The sequence below is a fragment of the Protopterus annectens genome, chromosome 11.part0, assembly GCF_019279795.1.
Source record: "Protopterus annectens isolate FY-2018-M chromosome 11.part0, PAN1.0, whole genome shotgun sequence".
Lineage (NCBI taxonomy): Eukaryota > Metazoa > Chordata > Ceratodontiformes > Protopteridae > Protopterus > Protopterus annectens.
The window spans coordinates 387,678,449-387,690,948 of record NC_056745.1 but is presented as its reverse complement, the minus strand read 5'-3'; the positions used below and the strand labels follow the sequence as shown (position 1 = coordinate 387,690,948).

At 37.0% G+C, this 12,500-nt stretch overlaps 1 protein-coding gene across 2 annotated transcripts in view; it reads left to right on the top strand.

Annotated features, from left to right (window-relative positions):
- The window catches only part of LOC122815408 (bile acid-CoA:amino acid N-acyltransferase-like), a 533,063-nt gene that overhangs the window by 344,668 nt on the left and 175,895 nt on the right, over nt 1-12,500 (top strand). For both annotated transcript variants that reach the window (XM_044087876.1, XM_044087878.1), the window contains exon 11: nt 4,839-4,932. In XM_044087876.1, coding sequence (XP_043943811.1) covers nt 4,839-4,932 — 94 coding nt within the window. The remainder of the gene's footprint in view (nt 1-4,838; nt 4,933-12,500) is intronic.

Below are 12,500 nucleotides of genomic sequence, written 5' to 3'. Positions count from 1 at the left end.
TCAAACACCCCAGAAATTCAAAAAAGCTCATTTTCTGCATGTTGCCTATTTTGGCATGTTCAAAAGACAACAATGAAACATAGACATGAATTCATAAAGTTCTAGTTTCTTTCTAATAATAGCTGCATGTACATTAATATATGAAGTTTAAAATGTGTTTTTTCCCTACAATCTACATTATTTGATCTAAATTCAATGATAGTGCAGAGACAGGCTATATCTGTTGGGCAGGAAATTGCTTAAGCAACATTTGTGCATGAAAAACCTTACTGAGGATTTTAGAAAGGCACCCTGGAAACCCATTATATGCAGTAAATGTGACTGAACAGGACATAATCTGATCTAAATGGTAAACACGTGTGTTTAATTGGTAGTGTACAATCTGAAATAAAGTGGACATATCCTTTACTGCGCTTTCACTGTGTGTTCATTGTACAATCATGCCTATTTTGAATCTTGCCGATGGTGCTCTTAAAAAAGGTGATTAAGTGCCATACCTCTTAACCTCTTAGCACAGAAAATCTGGATAAAGCCATTAATAATGGGGGAACAAATCCCCTAAAATAGGGACAACATTTAAATATTGCTCTCAGAAAGTTAGAAAGTTGCTGCAATAAAAGATTTTGTGTTACCATACATTTTCTGAAGGATATGACGACTGAAACTCAAATGCCTGTCATTATTTGATGAATTCAGTCCTCACTGATTTGCTACAAAAGTGCAGAAAACTACAAATTTTATGAGGAACTGACCAAAAATATGAGGCAAAAAATCTGGACAGTCTGTGAAAATCTGGATATTGAAAGGTATGTCGAGTGCATATCTTTAACTGCATTATTTACAATAAGTGTTTGTTTAACATGCTGGAATGAAGAAACCCTGAATTTATTGCAGACATGGATCAACAAATTTATTAATAACATACTGGTGTACTCATTGCAGAGCATTTATACAGAGCTGCAGCCAAAAGGAACACGGTTGCATCCCTGGTATCCCTGGTGTCCTCTTATTCCCTTTAATTTATTTCAAAGGTCAAAAACTGATCTAAATGCTTGCTTCTTCCTTCCTTATGCATTTAATTTAAGATAATCAAACAGGCTGATAAGAGATCAAGCAATGCTAAAAATTCAGCCTATGATGAACCCCATCCAGACCAGTTTAACTTTTCTACACCAATCAGTTTTGCCATGTAAGGAAATGATAGACTGCCAGAGTTTGGGGTCAAAGGAATAGCATAGACTGCCAAAATGTTATTTCAGGATTTTTATTTGTATATCATATATTCATTTGGATCCATTTTGACTTAACAAAGCCTAGGATACTGAGGCAAATCTACCACTGGCTAAAGTGATCATCACACACAATAGTGCCATGGCATATATTACCAACTGACATTTTGAAGCAATGTTTTTCCAGGGAGGGTTGGAACCCCTGCACTCTCTATTGTGGGAACTCTGCCCTTACACCCTTAGTCTCTAAAATTACTACCTCTATGGTCCTACCAATTCAGAGAAAAGGGAATAAATGCATTTCTTTTTTTCTGATGTGGTGTTGTTTCAGTGGTATTATATTTAAACAGCAGAGGTATGGGGCTTACGCTGGGGGGAGTAGTAGGTGCAATCCAACTGCAAAAATATGTATATTTCCTGAATGTATTCTGTGTACAGTAGTGTAGCAGACAGTCAAGCTTCAGTAAGTCAAACTGGATTTTTGTTCTTCTCATTCTTGCATACATTATTCTGAGTTCTTACATCACCCCCCCATAGTAAATATATGCTGATACATTGACTTAATAATAGTTCACTGTCCAAATGTATGTTTGTGAGTGTAGATGTTTGATGTGTGATGCTCTAGCAATTCATCTAATGCTGATTCCTGTCTGCACTTATTGCTTACTGAGATAGAGCCTGGTCCCCCATGGACTTAAACCAAATTAATGCAGGTACAGAAATAAATAGTTGACTAAATCAATGGATATTATATGTTTATGTTGAGTAGTGAATGCTGGATACTGAAATATTCTGTTTTAATTTATGTTTCAATGTATATCAGCATTATGTGCTCTTATATGTAATTCTTAAAAGCCATTTTAGTAAGTATATTAAATCTGAAATGAAAAACAAATCCTTCTGCCTTAGCCATAGCCTCAGTGCAGTTTTTACCACCCTCTTGCAACATGTTTGTACCTGGCTGTAATAATATTTCTCTTTGGCCTAACCACAGAAACTCTTATACATCCTAACTCCATCTGGCAATATCTTTTTAATGTCTCCCTAGCTTTCCAGTTCTGTTCTGGTTATATTGTTTTTAATGCCAATAGGACATTTAGGCAGAAACTGCATTACAGGATAAAGTAAATTTCTAAGAACAGCAATGCCACTTTTGGCAACCATATGTAACCCCCCCACACACACGCACACAGTAAACTTTGTGTTCATTATAAATGAGAGGAAAAATCAGTGATAAATACACCTGTTCAGCTGTAATGCATTTTCAGTTAGTGCACTGAGAATTAGAAGCTCTTATCCCATGAATAATCCTATTCTTGACCACCTGTGTATGTCATATACTTAATCATTGCATTCTCCTCTGTTTACATTTACACACTATAGTTTAGTGACTTCTACTGTTCTTTTTTTCTTTAGGACAGATAGATGTCGCTGCCTCCTATACTAGCTAAAATGTTTATTATTTCCCTTACTTTCCTTCTTTCTCTCTCTCTCTCTCTGTCGCTCTCTTTCTTAAGTATTTTCCTTTGGTATCTTTCATAACATCTCTACTGGTTCAACCTTTTCTTCCTCCTCCCATGTGGCTTCACATGTTAACTCTTTTGCTCAGTTTGTTTGAGATGTAGTTGTGCATGAATATTTCTGTCTGCTGTACCTTATCCTTTGCTTGAAACACCCAGAAGTGTGACATCCATATTTCATTTACATCCTTCTTTCCAACCCTTTCGTCAACAATAGTTTTCTATTGTGGACTCCTTACATTCTCTACCACTTCATCTTTTAGGAAGCTATCTATGATGAACAAGTTTGTCTTGACTCCTGATACTAAAATATCTCATTTAAGTTGATCAAAGATGTATGAATTTCCAAGTACCAGGATTCATCATCTTCTCTCCCTGCAGCTTCTCTAAAGAGAGAATGTCCCTCATAACATTGCCCTTACTGCCATGTCAGCTACTTCTACACCACAGAGTTACCATATTAATTTCTCAATTTTGTTGCTAAGACCTTTATTCCACACACCTCCTCTTTGGTGTCCCTTTTTTCTTCCCTCAGGCAGTTAATATGCTCCCAGATTTTCATTGCTAAACATTCTAAATGACCTACAGCCTTACACAAACAAATCTCATTGTCTTTCCCTGTAGCCACCTTATACTGATTCTTACTGCATCCATATTTCTTTAAAGGACATCATAATATCCCTGCATAATACCAGTCTTAGTCTCCAGATTTCTGCTTTCATTCAACAGTGTTATCCATCCTTCCTTCTTCCCCTACCTTTGTTCAATCCCAGCCTTGTTAACTTCACATCTGCCTGGGAATATGTATAGATTAGCCATGCTTATATATAAGCCATCTATCTTTTAACCATCACTTGATTTACATCCACTGTTTTATGTTAGTGATTTATTCCTCATGTTTATCTCTGAGTAACTAGTTCACATCCAAATGTGGGTGATCCATAGTCAGATGTACTAAAAGATGAAGTTGAGAGTGACACCACTGATTAAGTTCAAGTAGTGGATGGTGAAGAAGTCATCTTGGAGATGCTAGTTTACCCATCTGAATTAAATGAATTAAAGTCCCACAGCAGCTCAAATGCCTCATAACAGTTGCTAACAGGTAACTACCCAAAATGCCATTCTATTCATCACAGCCCATAGTGGCCCAACAAATACAGCATATTGCAAGGTTTAGGCAGATAAAAAAATGCTCATGACTTGACAAATTGTATATCTCTTTTGCTCAACTGTCTTTTCAGTACAACTACCACAATATAAGTGCAGTAGCATCTCTTTCCTCTTTAGTCTTTCATATCCTCCACAGTCTACATACCATAATGAGCCATTGTTTGCTTTGTTTATACTTTACATAGATGTTTTCTGCCAAAAGCTAGTTTTTGAAAAAAAAAATGTTCAAGCTAACAGGAACACTTTTTGAAATGACTGCTTAATTTACAAATGTTAGCAATGGTGTACTCAACTTTTGTAATACATGTCGAGTTCTATAGTGAAAATTTGTTTTAAAATGTATTAATGTTTAAGAGTCTGTATGAGGTCTCCAGTGATTCTTTCTAAACTAAAACATGTCTCCTGGACCCAAATGACATATATATATATATATATATGTATATATATATATATATATATATATATATATATATATATATATATATATATATATATATCAAGATGATGGACAGTGAGGAGATTTTATCATGGCACTTTTACCTGTTATAGGGCTTGACTTACAATTTTGGACAGAGCTCAGATAATGAACATGAAGCTTTTCTAGTTATCTTTTCCATTGCCAATGTACCTGGCCAGAAGAGATTAAATTATTTGTTAGAGTAGTGACTTGTTTATCTACAGGAAGTTCCTTAGGATTACTAGGTTAGATGTCTCTGTCTGGCATGATCAACATTTTTGTCTAAAAATCAACTTTATATTAGAAACCATTTAATGACATTTTATTTTATGCATTATTTACCAGCACTGTATGTGCATTATTTGCTCACCTCTCACAATCAGATGCTCACTTGCATATCTTCCATGCTTGCTTCCGAAATAATATAATTTCTTACCTCTGACATTTTTACTCTCTCAACAGATATAATGCTAAGAAGCCGTTCGATACAAATATTCCAGTGTCAACAAAACATTTCTTACTGCCTATTCTTGATAAGCCTGACAGGATACTTCAGGTAAATGAGACATTTTCTGTTAAAGTGTGTCTTTAACAACAAGATTATAAAGTCTGCTGATTTTGACAGTGACCATTTTCTCAGGACTTCCGTAAAGATTACACTTAAAGATAGATTTATTAGGAGTGCAACTAGGGCAGCAGCAGTTAAGGGGCAACATATTCATGAGTTGTGTTCAAAAGCACAAAAAAAATTACAGTGGGCAATTCTGCTGATATATTCACATAAGAACGTATGGGGAAAGCATTCAACGGTTATTACTGCTTGTAAGATTTGTCATTAATGTACAACGAAGGCAAGAATATGTTGATATAATTGGGCCTGTTTGAAACATATACATCAAAGGTACACACTCCACCAAAGTTTAGTAGACGTGTTAAAACTATAGTTCCACTAATGTAGCACAGAGGATTAAGGATATGACATGCTAATGAATCTTTGGTTTGGGTTTTTCAGGCTCCATTTACATAGTATGATCCTAGACAGCTCTTTGTGTCTTCCTTGGAAAGCTGCACTTTTGCCTGGTGTGCTTATCTAGTTTGTAATTAAGGTAGCAAGAAAAAAAAATAATACAATTAAACAAGTGCTCAAAATGTAGTGTAACATTACTAGGTGAATGCAGATTACTGATCTACATAGGTGTACTTAACTCTTGAGTATTCCATCTTATGCATGAGATATTAAAGGTGCAATCTTTTGGACTTGGTGGTACCTCATGTGGATGTAAAGGATCCCATGGAATGTATTTAATAGGAAGGGGTGCTATTTATACATGTGCAGAAATTACAAGCATTTAATTTTTAACTTAATTACATTTTCCAATAAAATGTATTTTCCGTTTTCATCACCGACTCCTTTTGTCACAGCCAAAATGTTATTTTTTTAATCTCCTCATTTGATGAGATTGTAGATTCTTTATTGCAATGCTATATTCCTCTAGAACCCCACCAACACTAGTGGGAAATTGAAACAATTTGAAGGTACTAGAGGCAGGTTAAACAATACAAAAAAAAAGATTTAATAGCAACTCATACAAAAATTGCTTTTAAAATAATGTAGCTATGATATTGAGGGCATTTCTACCTAACAAGCCCCCCCCCCCCAAGAAACATATAAGTGGAGAATTGCAAAGAACCCAACATCAGTCTCATAACACACTACACGTAAACCATGATACCTGGTTAAGGTGTTAAGGTCTAACACTACCCCCTGGGAATTTGTGATGTGGTAGAACGAAAACTAGTCCAAAATAATATCTGGGGCCCCATAGCAGGTCTACAGTTGGTCCAAAAATTCTGTCATCTACAATATCAAATGTAGATGATAGTTCTAGAAGGACAATAATTTTACCATAACCCGTATAAAGGCCATCTCAATACTTTATCTAGTGCAGAAGCCTAAATGTAAATTTGTGAACAAAATACTCCTCTGAGACTCAATAAAACTGGTATGAAACAATCTTTTTATAACCTTACCTGTAAATGGAAAGTTGCTGGCTGGTAATAATCAAGGTCATCTCAAACAAGAGAAGAGTTCTTAAAGATCTGGGTCACTAAAGGCTCCTTTAAAATACTTTGAAAACCTCACTACTTAAAGAACAGATGACCTGATAAATCATAGGGTCAGGAAATTATAGAATCAGTTCAAGAGTCAAATCTTCAGGTGATAATTCCCATGCTGCAATGCTAAGACCACTGCAGACTCTCCCTACAGACACCATAAACTCCTATGGAGTTTATTGTGAAAGTAGAAATTTCACTTTGGTATGATAATGTATATGCAAAGAATCATGTCTTAGAAATAACTCTAGAGGGCAGAATAATGGGCAAAGTTTCTCAGCCTTCTGAAAGAGCAGGGCCAGTTGGCTTTATTCAGAAGATATTTTTCTAGCTAGGAACATAGTTATTTTATGAAACAGCCCTGCTTTATAATTAACATAATGTATATCAGTTTAAAGCTTGCTAGACTAGAAACCAGTATATCTCCAGTTATACTTGTGTATCTCCCATTCCACCTAAATTCACAGCCTTCTGAATCTGACCATGGTTCACATGCACATTTCACTTTGGTATGATAATGTATATGCAAAGAATCGTGTCTTAGAAATAACTCTAGAGGGCAGAATAATGGGCAAAGTTTCTCAGCCTTCTGAAAGAGCAGGGCCAGTTGGCTTTATTCAGAAGATATTTTTCTAGCTAGGAACATAGTTATTTTATGAAACAGCCCTGCTTTATAATTAACATAATGTATATCAGTTTAAAGCTTGCTAGACTAGAAACCAGTATATCTCCAGTTATACTTGTGTATCTCCCATTCCACCTAAATTCACAGCCTTCTGAATCTGACCATGGTTCACATGCACATTTCACTTTGGTATGATAATGTATATGCAAAGAATCGTGTCTTAGAAATAACTCTAGAGGGCAGAATAATGGGCAAAGTTTCTCAGCCTTCTGAAAGAGCAGGGCCAGTTGGCTTTATTCAGAAGATATTTTTCTAGCTAGGAACATAGTTATTTTATGAAACAGCCCTGCTTTATAATTAACATAATGTATATCAGTTTAAAGCTTGCTAGACTAGAAACCAGTATATCTCCAGTTATACTTGTGTATCTCCCATTCCACCTAAATTCACAGCCTTCTGAATCTGACCATGGTTCACATGCACATTTCACTTTGGTATGATAATGTATATGCAAAGAATCGTGTCTTAGAAATAACTCTAGAGGGCAGAATAATGGGCAAAGTTTCTCAGCCTTCTGAAAGAGCAGGGCCAGTTGGCTTTATTCAGAAGATATTTTTCTAGCTAGGAACATAGTTATTTTATGAAACAGCCCTGCTTTATAATTAACATAATGTATATCAGTTTAAAGCTTGCTAGACTAGAAACCAGTATATCTCCAGTTATACTTGTGTATCTCCCATTCCACCTAAATTCACAGCCTTCTGAATCTGACCATGGTTCACATGCAGTGAGATTAACAGACATTCATGATTTGGGTTCATTTGATCCTACAAGCAGATGGTAATCCTGTTATAGGCAGCAGGCACCTCATGAAGGCCCTCTGCAGTAGGCACAAAAAGACATGTAAAAGGCAGGAGTAAAGATATCTTCAGCTACAGTATGGACGTGCCTACATTCCACCATTTGTCCCACAATACCATGAATAAAGTCACAAACACACATTGCAATGCACCCCTTTATAACAGTTCAGTGACATAACAGTAAGCTCCACACAATTTGTAACATAGCAAATGGAACCATCAGTGAGCACTACTACTTAGTTTATTTACATGGAATACAAGACAGGTGCATTATTTGCTCACCTGTCACAATCAGATGCTCACTTGCATATCTTCCAACCAGGGCAGTGTATCACTGCTCATCTTAACAATAACCCAAAGTGGGAAAAGGAAGGAAAGGGGCTGCTTCTGAACAGAAGGCATCGCCGCACCTCCTACCAGTCTGTAACCACACACTGCCCCCCTTCAACCATTTAACAACTCTTTGACCGATATTGAAATATGCTTATTAAATAAGTCAAGCCACTCTTCACTCAGATATACCCTAGCCTATATATGCCATTTAGGATCATTATCATGCAGATCTGAGTGATCTAGCACAAATATATCTGTGGTCTTAGTTGCCCTAGCTACTCAGTGATTAACATGTTTATGAGAAGCTTCAATGGCATTCCATCTGAAAGCTTTTCTCCAAATCAGTCATGGAATCATTACTGCCCATACTACAAATGAACTGGGTACCTATGGCTGATCACTGATAAATCTCTTACTATTTACTGAAAATAACTGCAGTTTCAAAACATCATCCAGATCATTACATCCTAAATGGATTAAAATGTCAGATGACCCTAGTTGTCTTACTGTCATATCCATACATGACAACAATCGACTCATCTAAGTCCCCTCTGGCCTAACCAGTGACCTTCCTACAGATCTGGATTGAATCTTAACAGCTCACCATAGGCCTAACCATAGTTCTGTCACTGCCCTGTACACATAAGAATACTTAATAAAAAACACTCTTCTGCATCTTGCAAAAACAAATAAATAAACTTAACCTTGCATTCTAAACCTAACTTACCTCACATACAATTGAAAAGCATTATAATTCCACCTACAGTGCCTCTTTTTTACTTTAATTGACTTACCTTCATCTGCAAAATGAGACACTTTCCCTATCCGAAAGGAATGTGAAGAATATTATCTTTTATCCCCTAAATTCGTAATGACTTATTTAATGTTAAATCAAAATTTCTCAAAAATAAAACTCTACCTTCCACTAAAAAAAAAAAAAAAAAAAAGAGATCATCTTCATAACCTGCTGTCTACATTTATGAAGTGGTCTAGCAGGATTGTTTATATGCAATAAGTCAAGAAGGGCTTTTCTCTGTTCTTGTTTGTACACTAATTTGTGAACAATGAGTAGTTGGGTGCAAGTGAGTTATCTGAGTAATTCAAGCCAATCAAGCTGTTTTAGGGCTAAGCAGTGATGGGCTCTGTTTGATGAGTTAGTGGCAATTTTTGCTATTTTACTGTAACATTGGTTCAGTTTATTTTGAATGAAGGTTGAAAGTTAAGCAGTACTGGGGAGACAAATAATAAATGGGGAGTAGGAATGTAGAGGCCAGGAGTTTCATGGATGAATCAGATAAGCAGTTTTTGGTTTTGCAGAGTGTTCCTAATTTTTGCTGATTTTTTTTTGCTTTGCTTTTGATAGACTGTTGCACATGCAAGTCAAATTTCAGGTTATCATCAATTGTCATGATGAGTGGCTTGATATGGGGGATGTCTTCTATAGGGGTATTATTGGAAGTTGTTATTGAGAAATTTTGTTTGAGGTGTATAAGGGCTTTTGGGAGATATAGCAGCAGCTTTGGGATTTTTTTTTGGTCTGCATAGAGACTGGAAGTTATTGGGCCAGCTTAAAACTGATGAAAAATGATTCTTGGGTGAGGTGTTGTGAGTAATTACTGGCAAAACAGATTAATGTGGAGACATTCGCATATTGCACGAGGGATGCTTGACATTTGACAAGAGTGTAGGTTGTTAGTTATGTTGAAAAGCAGTGGAACCTTGGGGGACACTTATTTTGATGAGTAGGAAGGATGAATAAGAATTTATTTATTTAGTTACTTATCCTTTGTTGACTGGGTTAGTCCCCCTAGATGAGGAACCTCTTTTCAGGTAAGACCCAAGGGCGTACTCTACTAGTGGAAATTTGGCCAGGGCATTGAGGAACTTCTCCTACTCATCGTTGTTGTGAGTGGGACCCATTTTGAAGGAGCACTTCCTGTTTCCATTGCAGGCACAGAGGCAGCCCGGAAAAACAGGGAGGCAGATGAAGACAGAAGGAGATGATAGAGTAGTGAAAGAAATGAAGGCGAAAGCAAAAAGTGAGACCAGAGAATGTGTGCAGGATTCTGAGGAAATGCTTCAAAGAAACCCGTTTGAAGGAAATGAGAGAGCAAATAATGGCTGTATAATTACAGTCCACCAGTCAGGAGGGATGTAGGATGGTGGTGCAGAGTGAGCCAGAAAATGAAGGAGATGTTTCCTGGGGGAATGTTATGGAGAAAATACAAAAGGAGGATGCAGAGACAATCCTGAAGAATAGTGGCGAAATGGAAAAGAAAACATATGGAGAGAAAGTAAAAGTGGAATAGCAGAAAAGAAGACAGAAGAAAATGAAAAATGGCGGTACATGGTAAGGATTCAAATGTCCTTTCAAAGTCTAATAGGGATGAAAGTTTAATATGATTGTAAAGGAAATTATGAATATGTGTAAACAGGTTTGTATGTTTATGTATTTGTACAAATGTAACTATTTTATAAATAAGAGTTATTGTATATATAAATAAAGGATCCCTATTATTTTCAATAAGTGCTGTAGGATCTTTTACATCTACCAGAGTTACCACCAACTCAGGCAGATGGACCTTGGTTTAACATTTCATGCGAAGGACAAGACACTCAGGAGTGCAGCACCCCCATTATACTGTACTGAAGTGTCATCAGTCGATCTACCTCATAGGGGAAGAAAACCCACAGCCTTCTGCAGCAAAGGTGAGTGTTCTGCCTGTTGCTGGAATCCATTTAACAGACTGGAGTCTATTGGAAAGGTAACTTAAGAACCAGTTTGTGAAGGTGTTTGATACGCCAAATGAAGAGAGCTGTTTTAGAAGAAAGCTGTGGGAAATGGTATTGAAGGCCTTGGACAGGTCCAGAAACATTAAAGAAACCAGTTGGCCTTTATTTCTAGCTAGGTTAATAGTGTTGGTAAAAATTAAGAGAGCTGTAATACTGCTATGTCTTGGTTTAAAACAATGTTGTGTGGGGGTAAGGCAATTACCTGTTTGTAAATGAGTCAATTGATTATGAATGCATTTCTCAAGGGTTTTTGAAAGAGGGTAGTGAATGGTAATATGTTTAAAGTCAGATATATCATTGGAATTACCTGCCTTGAGAAGTGGTATGATATATGATTTTTTCCTATGTGGTTGGGACATTCCTGAATATACCTATTTATGAGAATCATAAGTAGGTAAGTGGTTTCTCAACTCAAGAATGAGCGTAGCCTGCCTGTGTACAGGTAGGTAAAAATTAGAATGTAAAAAAGATGCTCAGGAGCGTATTCTTGAGGGATAACCTGGTGGTATTAAAGAGGTAGATAAAATCCTGAGTTCTAGCATCTGTTGTAGAGGAGAAGGACCGACCCTCCTAAATAATCCTTAAAAGGGCATTTTTGTCTCCCTCAGCATGGGGCCCTGTTAGGGGAGCTTGGGTTATTGTTGAGGTCCTTACAAGGACCGTAATGAGTGGTGGAGGTCCGCTGTCATGAAGGAGGAAGGAGTCACCCTAAAAAGGGCCTTAGATGTTCTTAAATAGTGGTCCTAAGGAGAAACTAATGTCCTTCTGGTGGCTGAAGAAGAAAGTCCCTGTGCCATGCAAGGGGCTGTTGTGCACACTGTTGTAACCCTTGAAAGGGCTGTTGGTTTAAGGCAGTCTTTATATAGATGCCCTTAATTGGCTGCTGTCCTTTAACTGTGGCCTTGAGAAGGACCTTTGATCTACTGTGGTTGTGGAGATAGGGCTTATCTGTTGGTCCTCTGTTGACTGGATCTGAGTGCTGTTGTCAAGCTCTGACTGTGGCTGAAGAGTATGCCATGGTAGCCCTGATTAGGGCTGTTGGACTAAGTTAGAGCTTCTTAGAGCTACTCAGTGATGGCTCATGGCTGCACCAAGCTGAGACAGATCACAGTGTGATATAACCCTCAAAATGACTTTTTTACTTAGTCCTCAAAGTTGAAAACCAGCCGTAGAAAACCTCAGTGCAACAAGTAAATCTTTTACTTAAAGAAAAAAGCAGGTGTTGCCGTTTAGTTGATCACAAGTCCTTTATTCAAAATTACAGGTTACATACGAATGCTGTTTATGAGAATGGATACTGGAAAGGAAATCAACAGGAATTTTGTCTGGAGCTGGTGTACTTGGTTTAAGTTGTTTGAGATATTTCTTGATTGTCATGGTAGATACTGGTTGAAAGGA